General features: G+C 41.2%; 1 protein-coding gene across 1 annotated transcript; it reads right to left on the bottom strand.

Annotated features, from left to right (window-relative positions):
* Positions 1 to 5,527: 5,527 nt before the first annotated feature.
* On the bottom strand, positions 5,528 to 18,822 carry LOC106570487 (regulation of nuclear pre-mRNA domain-containing protein 1A). Its single transcript, XM_014142888.3, has 7 exons — positions 18,398 to 18,822; positions 15,792 to 15,921; positions 15,576 to 15,682; positions 15,214 to 15,308; positions 14,724 to 14,850; positions 11,526 to 11,701; positions 5,528 to 9,051 (listed from the first exon to the last, which is right to left on the bottom strand). The coding sequence occupies exons 1-7, from the start codon at positions 18,546 to 18,548 to the stop codon at positions 8,896 to 8,898; spliced, it is 942 nt and encodes a 313-aa protein (XP_013998363.1). The 5' UTR covers positions 18,549 to 18,822; the 3' UTR covers positions 5,528 to 8,895.
* Between the last annotated feature and the right edge of the window lie 43 nt (positions 18,823 to 18,865).

Below are 18,865 nucleotides of genomic sequence, written 5' to 3'. Positions count from 1 at the left end.
TACTGTAACTTCAATAATCTCCAAACTACACAGAGACATAAAAATGGTATTCATGAGTTCATCCAACTCTGGGGAAGTAGAAAAACGACCAATAATCTCAAAATCGCCCAGTATCCCTTTAAAAATCAATACCCCATAACAGGGTTAGGGTCAATTTCAATTTAATAAATTGAAGATGTTCAAGGGATAGTTAAAGGGATGTTTGTGGCCAAATCCCCTCAAGTTAATACACTGCGTGCACAATTATTAGGCAAGTCAGTATTCTGATCTTATCATTGTTTCTATTCACATTTTCGACTCCAAACCATATAAACTTAAATACTTATTGGATTTAATCATTTTCAGGTGATATGTATTTGTGTAATGAGGGAGGGTGTGGCGAAAGTGAATAACACCTTATATCAAGGTGTGCATAATTATTAGGCAGCCTCATTACCGCAGGTAAAATGGGCCAAAAAATAAATTTAACTGACACTGAAAAACCAAAAATTAAAATACCTTTCAGACGGATGCGACACTCTTTAAATAGCTAAACTATTGAGGTGTGACCACCGGACATTCAAACGTTTTGTTGCGAATAGTCAACTGGGGCGCAAAAAACGCATGGAAAAGAAAAGGCGCAAATTAACTGCAAAAGACTTGAGAAGAATTAAACATGAAACTACCAGGAACCCATTATCCTCCAGTGCCACCGTATTCCAGAACTGCAACCTACCTGGAGTGTTCAGAAGTACAAGGTGTCAAGTGCTCAGAGACATGGCCAAGGTCAAGAAGACTGAAACAAGACCACCACTGAATAAGATTCACAAGTTGAAGCGTCAAGATTGGGCAAAGAAATACCTGAAGACAGATTTTTCAAAGGTTTTATGGACAGATGAAATGAAAGTGACTCTTGATGGACCAAATGGATGGGCCCGTGGCTGGATCAGTAATGGACACAGGGCACCACTTTGAGTCAGGTGCCAGCAAGGTGAAGGAGGGGTACTGGCATGGGCTGCTACCATTGAGGATGAGGTAGTTGGACCTTTTTGGGTTGAAGATGGACTGAAACTCAACTCCCAAACCTACTGCCAGTTTCTGGAAGATTCTTTTGTCAAACAGTGGTACAGGAAGAAGTCCTCAACATTCTAGAAGGCCATGATCTTTATGCAGGACAATGCTCCAACACATGCATCCAAGTACTCCACTGCTTGGTTAGCCAGCAAGGGCCTCAAAGATGCCTGAATAATGACCTGGCCCCCTTCCTCACCTGACTTAAAGCCTATTGAGAACTTGTGGGCCCTTCTCAAACGTGAGATTTACAGTGACGGAAGACAATACACCTTTTTGAACAGCATTTGGGCGGCTGTGGTTGCTGCTTCAGCGAAAATTGATCGTGAACAGATCAAGAAACTGACAGACTCCATGGATGGAAGGCTCATGGCAGTTATTGAAAATAAGGGTGGCTATATTGGTCACAGAATATTTTTGAAAGGCCAAAAATGTTATATAATTGTCATTTTGTGTTACTTATCTGTTACACTTACTCTAAAAATTGAGAATAAACAAGTGAGTTGAGAGAAATTATTTTTGTAATTTAGTTGCCTAATAATTGTGCACACATATTTCCCTGAGAAAGACAAAACTCACTTTTCCTTTGTTAAACATTCAGGTTTGAGGTTCAATAACATTTTGGATTGACTGAGAGCATTGTGTTTGTTCAACAATAAAATTAATCACGAGGAATACAATTAGCCTAATAATTGTGCACGCAGTGTACTGGCTGACAACTCGATTACAGTTGGATTACAGTTTCTTCTGGCACATAGACTACTTTCAGTGTAAGGAATCATCTGACTGGATATAAACTGTAAAAAAGTTAACTATCCCTTAATTGAATTATAAGGCATTAATGGTCAAGGATTTTTTATTAAACTGAATTTGATATGCTTTTCACAAACGTTTTTTAATTGAAAAAAAAAAGAGTGTATTGGGCCTCCTGAGTGCATCGCAGTGCTAGAGGCGTCACTACAGACCCGGGTTCAATCCTGGGCTGTGTCACAACCAGCTGTGATTGGGAGTCCCATAGGATGGAGCACAATTGGCCCAGCGTCGTCCGGGTTAGGGAAGGGTTTGGCCAGGTGGGGGGGCTCATCGCGCTCTAGCGACACCTTGTGGCTCCTTTTTGACTAATATCTTTATATGATTTTTTTTCTTCAGCTGTATAGTCAACCAATTGAATCAATTTTATAAATATGTCACTTTCCAAAACAAAGCATTCTCATAGATCATCATATAATGATAACATCCTAGAATGTGGAAAGGGGTAGGAAGGGGTGATGGAGTGCATTTACATTTACATTTAAGTCATTTAGCAGACGCTCTTATCCAGAGCGACTTACAAATTGGTGCATTCACCTTATGATATCCAGTGGAACAACCACTTTACAATAATGCATCTAAGTCTTTTAAGGGGGGGGGGGTTAGAAGGATTACTTTATCCTATCCCAGGTATTCCTTAAAGAGGTGGGGTTTCAGGTGTCTCCGGAAGGTGGTTTCATTTCATTTCTTAAGATTGACATCAATGTCCTTTCATCTACAGGAGTACACACACATACATGTACATAAATAGCCATATAAATATATTTAAACATCCAGGCCCAGCTCCCCTGGCCCCCCTGGCCAGGCCCAGCCTCCCTGGACACAGGCCAGGCCCAGCCTCCCTGGACACAGGCCAGGCCCAGCCTCCCTGGACACAGGCCAGGCCCAGCCTCCCTGGACACAGGCCAGGCCCAGCCTCCCCGGACACAGGCCAGGCCCAGCCTCCCTGGACACAAGCCAGGCCCAGCCTCCCTGGACACAGGCCTCTGCAAAGTGCACTAACACTATTGGCACAGATGGTAGTGTGCTTGCCTTGTGAGCCTGGTAGTGTGCTTGCCTTGTAAGCCTGGTTTGAAACTCTGAACTTCCTTTATCCTTGCTATCAGCACTACAGATAAAGATGAGGTTAGGATCTGAGACGTTATCACATACTGTACAGTCCGGTCCATAATTAATGGCATCCTTGATAAAGATTAGCAAAAAATACTATATAAAATCAACAATACAAATACTGAGATATATTGAATGCTAAAAAGGGGGGGGGGGGATTATATTATGTTATACAATTGCTCAGAGAAAGAGATTTTGTTCAACAAGTAATACAAAAAAAATATATGAAAAAGATAGGGGTCAAATTTATTGGCACCTGTTTTCAATATTCCTTTTCTGAAATGTTTTAAAGATTGCAGAACACATTGGGAGGGATTTTAGACCATTCCACCATACATAATATTTCCTGATTTTGTGGTCAATTAACCATTTCTTTGTGAATTATGATTTGTGCTTGGTGTTATTGTCTTGCTAGAAGATCCACTTTCGGCAAAGTGTCCACTTGCAAGATCCACTTGTGACAAGAGGCATTAATATTTTTGGCTAAAATGTCCTGCTACTTGGTAAAGTTCATGGTGCCGTTGACCTTGAGGGGCAGGACCAGCCCGACAGTAATTAATTTGGGCCGGGCTTGGATTTACCGCGCTGTGTTAAAAAAATGACAGTGAGTGCCTGTGTGACTGGCGCAAGTTGTCTCTCACTCCTCCCTGCTGCAGGGAGAAGGGACCATAGCACAGCAGCAATATTTATCGCGCTGTCCGTGGTGATGAAGCTGCAACAAAATTACAGGCATTTCTTACTTGTTTTTTCTCTGACTGAAAAGATCTGTTACCAAAATCCCAAATTTGTTTAGGAAAAACATTCCCTATTCCCTCAAACATTGCTCTCTTTGCGTGACACATGTATGCATCGTATGCACGTGACCAATGGGGCATGACCTAAAGCATATCATAATCACGTCAATAAATTGGTTATAACAAACTCCAACACCATAACACATGGCAGCATAAACGATGTGGAGGACGGGGAAAATAAACTTGAAACAGGCGAATGTTTCCTGGTTGCTCAGGAGGGAAAGGGGAAGTCAGATCTGTGGAAGACATTTGACTTAGTTGTGGAAGCTACTGGAGATCAAGAAAAAGGAGGCTATATGAGCAAGCGCTGTCTGCATATGATGTGTGCCAAACAGGTGTTGTCAGATTACAATATTTAAACAGAACGGTGTAAACGACACTAAATAAAATATAAGTGTACCGGAGAGTTTGTTCTAATGAAAAAAAAAAGGTAAAGCCTTTATTAATGTAAAGACTAAAACAGTTGCATGCATTCATGAATGGAATTGCCAACATGTTGCAGTTTATTTATTGTTTAGGCTAATTATTCAAGGCTCCCTTTGTTATGTAATTTTAAAACCTAAAATGCTTGATTGCATTTCAAAGTATGAATGACATGAACAAATTATTGATTGATGCAGTAGCCTATAAGCTTTATTGAAATATAGGCCTAAGTAAGGTAGAGAAGTAAGACAGCGAAACAGGATGTGCTCTTAGGCCTACAGCTCGAAGGTTGTTATACAAGGCTGCTATACTAAGCCTACTAATGATAATGGCATTACTTATTATTATAATGATGATTATAATAATTATAATTATAAGATCAAGACAAGGAGGTATAGGAGCAAGAGCTGTGTGTGTAGCCTATTATGTGTGACTAACAGGTGCTGTTATGTTACAATATTATATTTCTGACCATTTGGAACAGTGTAAACAACACTGAATAAATTATATTAAAGATAAAAAACAGCTGAAATAGTTTTATCCGACATGTTACAGTTGTGTGAGGCTTGAAGCTCACATAATCAGTAGGCTATTAAACAAACCCTCAAACAGGCAACTGCAGGGTCTGTCTTATTTCTGTAGATATATATGGATGATTTATAAAGCCAGGCACATTTAACAGTTAGGCTATTGATTATTGACCTAATTAAGTTGGGGTTTCCTCTCTCCTCTATTTTGTTAGATAATTAGGGCAATGGATGTTTTCTCTTCTTACTCCGCTGCTGCCTCCACCGCATTGTTCTCAACACCAATATGCTGAGTAGCTTTGCTATTATGCACATAGCAAAAAAAATCAACCCGTCGATTAAATGGGGTAACGTTTGGCTAATCTTGGGCTAGGATAAAAAATACTTCCTGTTTTTACTGATTGACCAACTTCCTCCCCATGTTTCTGTTCCAAATGCTATACCGCCACCTACTGGACTGGTGGTCATAATGCTTTGACATTGAAATCAAATTGTATTTGTCACATGCTTCGTAAAACAGCTGGTCTAGACTAACAGTAAAATGCTTACAAGTCCTTTTCCAACAATACAGAGTTAAAGATAAAATATAAATAGTGACCCAAGGAATAAATACATGGTGAATAACAATGAGTAAAAATACCATGGCTATATACAGGGAGTACCAGTACAGTCAAAAGCACAGAGAGGCATTATTTGTCACTATAAGTATATTGTGTTAATGTGTACCACATACACATTTTAAAACTACAAATAATAATCACCCAAAAATAAATAATGCTGGATTGATGCAGACAAAATAACAATAAGTCTTGATAAATTATCCTATGTTTGGCTGTTTATTTGGTTCTGAGAACAACACATTACAACAATTTGTGTTTCAATGAAGACTTACAAATCATTGACATAAGTTATACGGAGTAGTTTAGCAAAGTGTGCCCCTTCAAGTTCTTCAAAGAGCATAGCTGTCACAGGCGGCTGAAGAACCTTCAGTAGAGGTTATAACCAGGGAGCAGTAGGTAATACGGTAAAAGAGCACACAACACTGATGTCTCCACTTGCTTGTTCCAATATGGGAAAGGCTTCAACTATTACGGAGACATCTAACTTCTATAGAGATGCATCTGCAATGAGACCCAGGCATTTTTTTGGAATGACTACCATGCACTCTTAGGAAAAAAAGGTTCTGGATAGAACCGAAAAGGGTTCTATTTTTTGCTTCATACTGTATATGGCACTGTATATGGTTCTTCACTGAAACAAAATGGGTTCCATATAGGGAACCAATTTCAGTTCTATATAGAACATTAAGGGGTGCCATATTGGAAGCAAGCATAGTACCCTTTTTGGTTGTATCCAGAACCATTTTTTCTAAGAGTGTGTCTTGGCCAGTCCATAATGATGATACAAGACTGACAGATAAAAACCAATTAGTTCCTAGGATTTACATGCAACTTTGTCTATGTGCTAAAACAAAGAAATAAATTGGTTACTGCTTTAAGAACAATGTTTACAATGAACGTATTTTTTTCCTTAAGAGCATTCTCAAAAAAAGTCAAACATATTCAAACTTGTTACTTTTACATTTTCCAACTTGTCCATTTCCTTTTCAACATGATTTCACAATTAAATCTGGACAAAATAACTTTTCTGAACAGGCTTAATTATTTTAAGGCCATTTATATAGAACTTGAACAGTAACAGTCCCTGCTATTAGTGAAGCCCCCGAGAACAAGATCTAAAACCTAGTGAGCTGTGTCCACATAATGGAAACACGACTTAGAGCAGTTATAAAAGAACGCATAAAGATGATAATTGTTCGTTATCAAAATACTGCAGCTGATTATAATGATACCAAACTGAGGGGATGTATGCATTGGGACTACTGCAATATACAATTTCTGGTGCTATCTAAATTCACTATAAATACAAAAATAATATCACAACAATATCTTTCCGACCATTTTGAGGAGGTTGGGGCTAGGTAGATAGGGGAAACAGAAGAGGAATATAATGGGAACAGAGGAGGCTGGTGGGAGGAGCTATAGGAGGATGGGCTTATTGTAATGGCTGGAATGGAATAAATGGAACAGCATCAAACATATGGAAACCACGTTTGTTCCAATTATTCCATTCCAGCCGTTACAATGAGCCTGTCCTCCTATAGCTCCTCCCACCAGCATCCTCTGCATGGGAACACTGTCAGTGAAAGCCAAGGGGGATCACCAAACCAGTATATGTATTCAGAGGAAGAGCAGAAGGGAAGAAAGAGAGTGCATTAGGTATGGAAAACATTGGTCATACCCTTCATTTAATAGCATTAGATGTGGACGCAAATGATATAGTGCATTCGGAAAGTATTCAGACCCATTGATTTTTTTTCCCACATTTTGTTACGTTACAGCCTTATTTTAAAATTGATTAAATAATTTTTTCCCTCAGCAATCTCCACAATGACAAAGCGAAAACAGGTTTTTCAAAATGTTTGCAAATGTATCTATATATAAATATATATAAAACGTATTTACATAAGTATTCAGACCCTTTGCTATGAGACTCCAAATTGAGCTCAGGTGCATCCTGTTTCCAATGATCATCCTTGAGATGATTCTACAACTTGATTGGAGTCCACCTGTGGTAAATTCAATTGATTGGACATGATTTGGAAAGGCACACACCTGTCTATATAAGGTCCCACAGTTGACAATGCATGTCAGAGCAAAAACCAAGCCATGAGATGGAAGGAATTGTCCACAGAGCTCCGAGACAGGATTGTGTCGAGGCACAGATCTGGGGAAGGGTACGAAACATTTATGAAGCATTCAAGGTCCCCAAGAACACAGTGGCCTCCATCATTCTTAAATAGAAGTTTGGAACCACGAAGACTCTTCATAGAGCTGGCCACCCGGCCAAACTGAGCAATCGGGGGAGAAGGGCCTTGGTCAGGGAGGTGACCATGAACCCTATGGTCACTCTGACAGATCTGTGGAGATGGGAGAACCTTCCAGAAGGACAACCATCTTTTCAGCGCTCCACCAATCAGGCCTTTATGGAGAGTGGCCAGATGGAAGCCACTCCTCAGTAAAAGGCACATAATAGCCTGCTTGGAGTTTGTCAAAGGCACCTAAAGGACTCTTAGACCATGAGAAACCAGATTCTCTGGTCTGATGAAAGCAAGATTGAACTCTTTGGCCTGAATGCCAAGCGTCACGTCTGGAGGAAACCTGGTGCCATCCCAATGGTGAAGCATGGTGGTGGCAGCATCATGCTGTGGGGATGTCAGGATCAAGGGAAAGATGAACGAGAGAGATCGTTAATGAAAACTTGCTCCAGTGTACTCAGGACTTCAGACTAGGGGCGAAGGTTCACCTTCCAACAGAACAATGACCCTAAGCACACAGCCAAGACAACGCAGGAGTGGCTTTGGGACAAGTCTCCGAATGTCCTTGAGTGGCCCAGCCAGAGCCCGGACATGAACCCGATCTAACATCTCTGGAGAGACCTGAAAATAGCTGTGCAGCAACGCTCCCCATCCAACCTGACAGAGCTTGTGAGGATCTGTAGAGAATGGGAGAAACTCCCCAAATACAGGTGTGCCAAGCTCGTAGCATCATACCAAGAAGTCTCAAGGCTGTAATCGCTGCCAAAGGTTCTTCAACAAAGTACTTAGTAAAGGGTCTGAATACTTATGTAAATGTCATATTTCAAATATTTATTTCTAATAAATTTGCAAACATTTCTAAAAACCTGTTTTTGCTTTGTCATTATTGTGTGTAGATTGATAAGGGTAAAAAACAATTTAATCAATTTTAGAATGTCAAAGGGTCTGAATACTTTCCGAATACTGTACCAATGAGAGTGATCTATTGTGAAGAGAATTGGATGGATCCTTGGCGAATAGGAGAGAGATATACTGTTCCAAAGGGAGGGTTACATGATGATGGGTAAGAGAGAAATTTGACAGGACTACATGGGGAAAGATTGGATGAGAGAGCAGTCAAACAGTAGCGCAATGGCAAGATGCATATGGCCAATGATAGGTTGGAGATACGTCAGTCAAAGGTTACTAAGTGACACTGATGTCCACGAAGTGAAGTGATGTCCACATGTTAAATGATAGGGCGAGAGATGTGTCAATCAGAGGGTGGATGGTCGGTCAGAGATGGGGAAACACAGGTGAGTTGTCAGGCTGTGGGGTCATAAAGCTCGACGCCGGACGAGGGCAGGTGCAAATGTCCACCGGTCACACTGGGAAGCACAGAGAGGTCTGGTAGGTTGCTGAGATGAGAACGCAGATCCTTCCGTACCTGGGTCACACGCGCAAGCTTGCGCTTGTACTCCTGAAACAACAAGAATAGGTGTGAGGAATAATGTGACATTTTTTTGTACAACATTAGATTTGGAGTTGGAGATGCTGTTCAATTGTTAGACATCTTCATCTTGGAGTTCACTGTAAACCTTGTAGCTCATTGTGAACCTTGTAGCACAATGGTTAGGAAAGGGAGGATTTACAAGGAACTTGGGCACATCAGAGTAAACTGATGACATTCAATCATTTCTGTTTCATTGTGAACCCCTATTTACTTTTATAAGTGGCTAAAATATAAAATTTGGAATGAAAACGTGAGTTGTAGGTGGTTTTATATTATTAGTGTGTGTGTTAGTATTTTGTTTATTTTTTACTAAAAACCATCATTATCCTACATCAACCTCTCACATCAGGATCACAGAGGGATGGCAAGGTAAATATTTCTTTAAGACCTTTACTATAACCATTCTGTCATTAAAGTTGTGAGCTATAAGATCCTTTCGTTACATTTCAAGTGACAGAAATACTAGTGTTCGATCAATTCATTTCTTTACTACAGAGAAAAACAGGTGTTTCCTTATCTCCTATTTTTAGGGCAGTGTGACTAATCTAACTATTCAAATAAGCATTAAGGCCCAATTAATAGTACAGTATGGGAGAAAGTCAACCTTATAGGCAAGTCAAGGATATGCTAAGGCCTGTAACCAAGGCCCAGTTTGACAAACAACCCCTTAGCAATTGAAGTGTCAGACTCCCCTATGCTAGTATTGACCCAGTCATGTATTCAACCCATAGCCTCAATGTGGGGGAGTAAAACCACCCAGAGTACAAGGTGAGCCAGGAAATAGTCAAAGCCAAAAGACCCATCACTAGAAGGCATGTGTTTAGAACTGGTGGTGGACAACTCTAGTCCTGGGGAGCTGCAGAGTTCAGCTTTTTATTCCAGCCAAGCTAACACACCTGATTAAACTCATTGTGGTCCCAATTATTAGGGATTACTTGTATTATCACAAGGGATGATTTGGTGTGTTAGTGCTGAGCGGGTTCAAAATACTTCCCATACTGCAGCCCTCCAGGACCAGAGTTGCCCACCCCTGGTTCAGGGGCTTGACAATTCAAATTGAGAAGAAACCAAAATCATATGTGCAGACCAGTAAAAATAATGATCAAACTATGAATATAATTTACACTTGCTGAAAATACCTTCAATGGCATTTTAACTACCCCAGTATGAGTAACAATATTATTTGGAACTTTAGATTCAGTTTATAACACTCTAGCCATCTGTGAAGGCACTTCATTTCAAATAAATGGACAAATGTCACATGGGCCTGTCTGTTATAACTTAACTGTGTGCATTGTGTTTCCAAATGATTGTAAGAGGCATAAGACATTTGACTCATATTGTACATTTGAGGTTACTGTTAGAGTACACATTTTAATAGCATTCAAGTACATTTTTCTGCTATAGTTTTTGTGTTATTTTGTTGAAGTCATGACCTCACTGACTATTTGCAATGTAAAGTATCTGTTCATGAACGACTATCAAAACTGGGTTTTAAAAATGTGTTTGTTATAGAAAAAATGTATGTCTTATGTAATAACATAGCAGGTGAAGTTTGATTGTTTTTATGCTAAATAAGACACTGTTTAATGAATATGTATTCAATATAATGACACTCAAAAGTAAAGTAAATTAAATTGGACTGGAGTAATCCAATGCAACCCCCACCAGTACAAACACAAGTAGTATCAAATAACAGCACTCACAGATTCAGTTTTATTTTCTCATTTATTTTTCTTTATTACATGAGAGATTTGTTGAACTGCAGATACACTGCAGATACAGAGACCAGGAGATGTGATCTTGCTCAGTTCCTGTGGGTAAAGGCTGGACAGTTAAGCATTCAGCAATTACAAAACAGTAAATTAGTGTATTAGAAACCAATGGAAATAGTGTGTTGTTTTGCAAGCAATTGGGTGAGATGTCATCTTTGCTAAAGCCTTCAGGGCCTGAACTAACCATGGGGGAGCAAGACGCCACTGATAAGTGGAGAGAGGCATAATGACTTGAATCCTAACTTGAGGTAAACATGTAAGTCAAACCATGGTGCAAATCTCCCATTGACAATGTGGGATTTGCATGAAAGTTCCAGTTAAGCATGTCTATGTCAAGTTTAGGAAAGGTCAAATGAGTTTAAACTGAACAACTATTTTGCCCCATGGATGTTTTCTTTAGTAGGGCACAGAATATTATTATTCTTCAGAAGACTTGCTTTTTGCCAAGCACTATTTTGAGCATTCTTTGTTCAATTCCATTGGTGAGATGCAAAACATACCATTTGAAAAGGGTGAAATGATACAGGGCTACAAGAGGAAAATACATGCTACAAAAACAGAAACACACAAAGACTGAATGAAACAACATGCGAGACAGACAGACACAATGAAGACGGAGAATGATAGAAAAGGGTGTGTAGTGAGAAAAGAAAGGTGATTATTTACTTCTAGTTTCTGCTCGTTCTGGGCCAGGCCGTCCCTCTGGCTGTGTAGAAACAGGGTGAGCGTCCGCGTAAGCTGCCGCCGGTCATCGATCTCCGCCGCCAAACGGCCGCTGAAGTCCGCCAGCAGCATGCACGCCTCCTCCACCAGCCTGGACAGGCGCTCACCCTGCTCTTTATCTGAGACACACAGAATGGTTCAATGGTTTATTGGGGCACATCTCATCCAACATTTGAATGTCTTCAATGATGACAAATGATATCAAGCACTGATGTGTGTGTGTGTGTGTGTGTGTGTGTGTGTGTGTGTGTGTGTGTGTGTGTGTGTATATATATATATACACACATGTTTTACTATACTTGTGAGTACCAGAAGTCCTCACAAGAATAGCAAACCAACTAAAATTCAGAAGTGAGCACATTTTGCCGGTCCTCACTTGTAAAAAGGCTATTTTAGCCTTAGGGGTTAGGGTTAAGGTTATGGGTCCAATCAAGTATAGTAAGACATACTTGTGTGGGTCCAATGAGCATTTATGGGTAAATTACATCCCCAACCTAACAGCCCTTCGTCAGTTGTGGCTGACTGAGGTAGGACTTATCATGTGATTGAGAGATTTGTTAATTGTATGGCCAACTAATGTACAATGGGCCTTATTTTCGGCTAGTGTTAAAACGCACGTTAGTTTGCAATTTCGTCATTTAAAAACTGCCGCACTGGCATTTTCCATCCCTAATGCCAGGTTCAGCTATTCACCTGTCTTATATCAGCCACTGGCATTTTCCATCCCTAATGCCAGGTTCAGCTATTCACCTGTCTTATATCAGCCACTGGCATTTTCCATCCCTAATGCCAGGTTCAGCTATTCACCTGTCTTATATCAGCCACTGGCATTTTCCATCCCTAATGCCAGGTTCAGCTATTCACCTGTCTTATATCAGCCACTGGCATTTTCCATCCCTAATGCCAGGTTCAGCTATTCACCTGTCTTATATCAGCCACTGGCATTTTCCATCCCTAATGCCAGGTTCAGCTATTCACCTGTCTTATATCAGCTCGCTCAACACTCAAATGGGAGGGGTGGAAATATTTGAGGTGTGTCCTTAAAAACATGATCCAAGTTTCTATTTTCAGGCAGTGCTGATAGGATACTTAAGACCAACCAAAAGCTGGTTTTAGTGGTAACACAGTTGGTTATGATACAGCCTATCCAGCCGTGACACACACTGCCCATATGAACATAGAACAAGAGCAGCCTAATGTGATTTTGGTGCCTTTATACTTTGTATTTAGAACCATAAAAAACTAATGTTTCCCCCCCAACCATTTAATGTATTTGGTTAAAAACCAAGCATAGCCTCCTTTCCTCTCAATAAAGGCTTTTTTTTGTCCTGCCCAACACAACAATGAAGTAGACAAGACTGTTGATAAAGAGTTCGGCTCCTGAGACCGCTGGGAAATAAATCTTTATTCACATATAATGTTTGAGAGGAGTAGAACAGTGATCTGACATTCCCTTTCTATAAATGCATCGTAGGCAGGCCCACATTATTTTAGCCATGCAGGTCCCGTTTTGGAAGTGCGTAAACCCCTGAGGCTACATGTCCATACCATCATGAAAAGAGAACCTTGGTGAATACCGGTGAACCTGGTATTAAGAAGTTATCTGTAACCTTTCTGTTTTATATGTTCAAAACCCAAGCCCGCCCATAGGCCTACTATAACTAAGGCTGGTTCAACAGAAATGCGTCTTTTTTATCTTGGCGATTTCATATCATTACAGTTTACATTCATTCATTGTTGTTGTAAAGAAAAAGATTTAACTTTTATTACAATCAAAACAAAACAAGCAATCTCATTACAATGATTCACCTGGTTTTATGGTGACAACGTCCGTGGTGCGCATGCAACTTCTGGGGATGTGAAAATGTGATCTGATCTGTAAGATGTTTCCGATTATGTTCATAAAACATAGGCCTATTTGGGAGCAGTATAGCATGAGTGGACATTCTCCCTTTCTCTTTATAGTGGATCTTTGTCCAGCTACTGTGAAAAAGTTTAGATGTGTGTAAAATTCTCCATAGTCTGAGTTGTTTTAAAATTATATACCCACCGGGAGAAATTATGGTGCCTGTGGTTTTGTTTAGAACTTGATTATAATTACTTGTTCTCTTTTTCAATAATGCATTTAATCTATTTCTTTTTTACTATGTTTAGCATGTCCATGCTCAGCCATAATGCAATTTACAGTAGGCCTAGCCCCTATATCAGTGTCTGAGCTATTGTAGCCACTTAGAACAATGTGGACTGCAAATGGCTTCATGTTAACTATGTAGCCAAGATAGGTCTACATTTTGTTATTTCGTTTCTGTAAGCCATATAACAAACTATAAAATGGACTAACATTAGAATTGGAGTTGATTCCAAGGCAATACATAAAAGACCATAAATACACAACTTGAAGCAAACCACATATTTCGCCATGGTGCACATTCTGATTGGCCAGTGAGGCCTCGACACACCCACACCGTGTTTATTCATCAAAACCCAGGCCTTTCACTCCAACGCCAATTGTAAGTGAAAATAACAAAAATATTTCTGACACACCCCTGAACCTATAGCGCTACCGGCAGCACTTAGACTTACCATTGTGTTAGGTTTGTTCAAATAAAGCCCAGTATGTTTAACAACACATATTTAACCTTTATTTAACTAGGCAAGTTACGGCCTACCCCGGCCAAACCCTCCCCTAACCCGGACAACGCTGGGCCAATTGTGCGCCTCACTATGGGACTCCCGATCACGGCTGTTTGTGATACAACCCGGGATCGAACCAGGGTCTGTAGTGACGCCTCTAGCACTGAGATGCAGTGCCTTAGACCGCTGCGCCACTCGGGAGCCCTTACATGTAAAACAACACATTTCACTGCACCTATCTGGTGTATGTGACAAAACATTTTGGGTTTGTTTAACTGACTGTAAGTAGTATTTATATGTAGCATGGTGTCTCGGTCTTTGTTTTTCCCCAGAGGACAGCACTAACACGGTCCATTCACTTCCAAAAACTAGGCTATACACACAGCTGGGTCAACTGCACCCTGTACCCCACCCCTTCCAACAACAGCATTCTCTGGAGCATGGCTGATTGTAGCGAATGGGAGTGTGGGATGGGAGTGTGGGATAGAGGTGTGTGCCAGGGCCTACCTGTGATCCTGTGCAGCAGTGACGTGTCCTGCACCTCAGCAGGCAAGGAGGAGATTCGCTGGCGCAGTGCTGAGTCCCCAGAGGCTGCATTCTCAAGCTCCTGCAGGGCCCGGATTAACTCTGCCGTCTGACGGGGAAGGGAGGGGCAGGTAGAGGAGAGGTAGAAAAAGAGGGAAGAAGGGGAGAGTGAGGAGACAGGGGGAGCAAAGTGTGAAGGAATGGGAGGTCAGGAAAATGGAGAGGAAAGGAGAAGGAAGAAATGACAGCGATGGGGGATAAAGGAGAATAGTCCCACATTGCAGTTAGAAAGTAGGTCAAACATCTAAAACAAACAACTAACAAAGCAACTTGTCTTAACAAAGCCATGTGACTACCAAAACTATTAAGTTACGTGGGATACTAAGAGGTGAATGCAATGAAAAATAACCTCTGTTTGGTTAAATTCATCTAGCCACTACACCCCCCTGTGATGGGCTGGGTTGGCCTGTACCTGTGGGGGCTCTGCGGGGGAGCTTTGGGAGGCCAAGTCCTGGTCGTTCAGTTGAATCTCCTCATACGGCCTCTTCTTGGCCTTCTTCTCTCCCACTGTGGAACATGTATACAGGGTGAGCGATCATGGGAACAGAGAGGGATGGAAAAAAGATGGCATGATACTATTTCACATCCTTTATTGACACTCACGTATGTGAAGTAATGACTATGGAATTCCAATACCTCCTGTCAAGCATACTATGTTTTCAGATCAAAGTAGATGGAGGACGGGACAGGGGAGAAAGCACCCCGTTTTCAGACGAGGAAGCCACTGAGCGCGGAGAGACAAATTGGAGGTCTCTTGGTTAGGAGGCTACTTACGCAAGACGTGTGAGAGCTGGTCCAGCAGGTTGTTCTCATACACAGCCCTCTCCTGCCAGATGGACAGAACCCGGCCCAGCTGTTTTTTACAGGGGTCCTCTCCTTCCCTGCACGCACACATACACACGTCTAATTTCCATCAACAGGCTCATGCCCCAACTACTACTGTAGGGAAAACAGTGGGAGACAGATTTAGTTGTGCATCTCACCCCTCACCTGGACACATGTTTGAAGGCATCAACAATGACAGGAGCAAAGTCCTGGGTGAACTCAGGTCCTTTCTTCTTGCTGTTCTGGATGACGTCGTTGGCGAGGTAGAGGAAGGTGAGCTTCCTGGATACCTTGGCTGCAGACACAGATCAGTCAACTGTGGGAAACTGATTCAGAGCAGAGTTAAACTATACAAAGCCTAGCAACACAGACAAGTGGCAACAAATGCATCTGCTAGGCTTCAACTCAGGATACCTTTCTTGACACTCAGGCAGACTACACAAAATTAACTTAGAGCCCACTTAGGCCTTAACACGTAAACACTGGCTGACTATAAGAGCAGAAAAGTATGACGCTGCATAATATAGCCTAATTTACATAGCCCACACATAATGCAGTTGACAAACAGGTGTTGTTATATGACAAACAGGTGTTGTTTTATAGCTCTATTGTATGAGGAAGATCTGTCTCTAGGCAGATAGGGGGTTCTTTCTCCAAGGCTAAGCAAAGAAACACATGCTTCTCCCTGGTTCATGTATTGAGAGAGCAAATCAACCCCAAGTGACACGACTGCCCCCCCCCCCCCCCCCCCCCCCCGTACACACACACACACCATGGTGACAAGGAGCCCTTATGAAAAAGAGGACATTTTAGGAACTGCACACCACTTCTCTAATTTAAATCCCAGCTCCATTAATGCACAAGAATCTATAAAGAGGGCCTAGATGTATCCTTTTCAATAGTACACAGCTTTGATGTACCGACACTGAACTGTGAACTGTCGGCATTTGAGGTTTAGACAATCACTGACTGTACACAGCACAAAATCAGACTCCGTAGCTGTACGTACGGACTTAAAGCCAGATAGCCCTTTTTGTGATTAGTGAGCATCAACCACCAAGCACAGCGATGACAACAGGAAATAAGAAACCTAGAAAAGGAGACCACAACTCTGTCCATGAGTCGGCTACAGAGAACCCTCTGAGGCAGAGAAATGAGATGACATCCGATGCTATTCCCAGTCCAGAGAAGAGTCAGCAGCTCCCAAAATACAGAGGGCCAACTGGGATATCATTAGGCTCTTTTAGCCAAAGGAAAACCGAGAGCATGCATCAAAATACCACTCCCTACCAACTAGCTAGCACACAAGCTCAGACCTCATACATTTATATCTATGCAGTAGGCTAGATAAAATAGACAGGTACCGGTAAGTTAATGTCATACACAACAGATGGGTTTTTTAAAGCTTAATTTGACCAGGTATATTGATTTTACTTGGTAAGATTTATGCCAATGCAGATTGTCCTCTACTCTGGTACATTTTATGCACACTCAACATCTGTGATCTGATCACCAATTTCACATGGCAAAACACTACAAATAACCTGAGCTCAATCAACAACAAAAACATTAAAGCCACCCTGCATCTTTCTACAAGTCAATTTGGACGATATAACAGTTTCCCAAAGGTATTCACACGTTGTGGCAGTGTAGTGTGAGAAATCCTTAGATACAAAGGTCATATTTGTGTTTCTAGGTCTTCATTTTATTGCGAACTTTTATTGGCAAAGCAGGGAATGTAGGCCTAGATGAGTAAAATAGGTAGACTAATGTCAGTATGTCACCCTATTTCACAGATAGTATGTCACCCTATTTCACAGATATCCACGAACTTCACTGCTCATGTGCAGTGAAGTTCGTGGATCGGGCACTTTAAGAGCAGGTGCATGCAGCACACACAAGCTAACTACATGTGTAAACGATGATGGGCAGCAATGCTTACCCTTGGTCACATGTGGGTTAGCTACCTTACCCTGCTTTTAAATTGAACATACTAGGAAATGTCTGACAGTGAAGTAGGCTCCCAATGCGAAGGGCTCTTTAGCTGTAACAAGACTGCCTGGTTTTAGGACTCAAATGACTAGCTAGTAGCTACTGCCTTCTCGTTCACTATCTGAGCAATCACTCCAATGACGTGACTTTGATATACAAATTAGCTAGGCAGTCCAACTAAATTTCAAATTTACAAAAGAGTAGACTTGTGATTTAACGTAGCTAGGTGGCAGCTGAGTGGCCTGAATGGGGCCTCGCGTCAGTCTAGTTATCCATACAAGCAAAGACCTTGCTTAGCAGGGTGATCGTTAACCTCTACACTTGAATGTAGACATGCCTCCACCGTGTGACGACGACTACCCCACCCTGGCACTGTAGGAGAGGAGCGAGCTAGCTAGCTAAACAACTAAAGTTAAGCTAACTAGCTAGTTAGTAAGCATTAATAACTACACTATTAGCAAAAAAAGTTTAGCCACAAATCTATCTAGCTACAGTAACTGGCGGTTCGATACTTTACTAGCAAACTGACGTTATTTAGATTAGAGAAAAGTGAATGGCATATCGTTAGCTAGCTAGTAGCTGACGTTAGTTGAGATGTGGTCAAGTGAAAGAGCTGGCTAGCTACACTACAGTAACCTTTGCAAGTAAACAAACATACAATGTTATCTAACGTTAGCTACACTTAATAGACGGTGTACGTTAATAATTCCTAGCTAACTGAACAAAACTTGGAGATAAATGTTATTATTGATTAATATATTTTAGCTAGCTAACATTACCTTTTTTCAATTCGTTGAACCAAACGTTGACGATGGTCTTCGAGTGTTTTCTATGATGGATAAGCCACAGTGACAGAGTCTGGACACTTTGTTGGGAATTGCTAAGCTCCGATAGTTTCTTTTCCAAAGCTGCCTCTGAAAAGGCCGACATGTCAACGATAATGTCAAATAATGAGAAAATAGTTCTCTACCAGATATTGGATGCTAGCTAGGTCATACAGCTAAGGTTAGCAATCTACCTACCTAGCTAGCACTCAATGTGTTGTGCAAAAGCTACAGCCCTGTGTCTACCGAAGGACGCAGAGTCATTTGTGTCTGTTTAGAGCAAAATGTATCTAAAGTATACACCACGGTTGCCAGGTCTAGCTAAAACTTATATATACTCATGACCTCTGAATACCCTCCCACAAAATAGTTTTTTCGCAGCAAGAGAGGAGTTGCCACATTTATCCAATTAACCATTTTTCC

This window comes from Salmo salar, chromosome 14 (genome assembly GCF_965601325.2).
Source record: "Salmo salar chromosome 14, fSalSal1, whole genome shotgun sequence".
Classification (NCBI taxonomy): Eukaryota; Metazoa; Chordata; class Actinopteri; order Salmoniformes; family Salmonidae; genus Salmo; species Salmo salar.
Note: the sequence above shows the minus strand (reverse complement) of the source record. Positions and strands in the feature narration are given on the sequence as shown.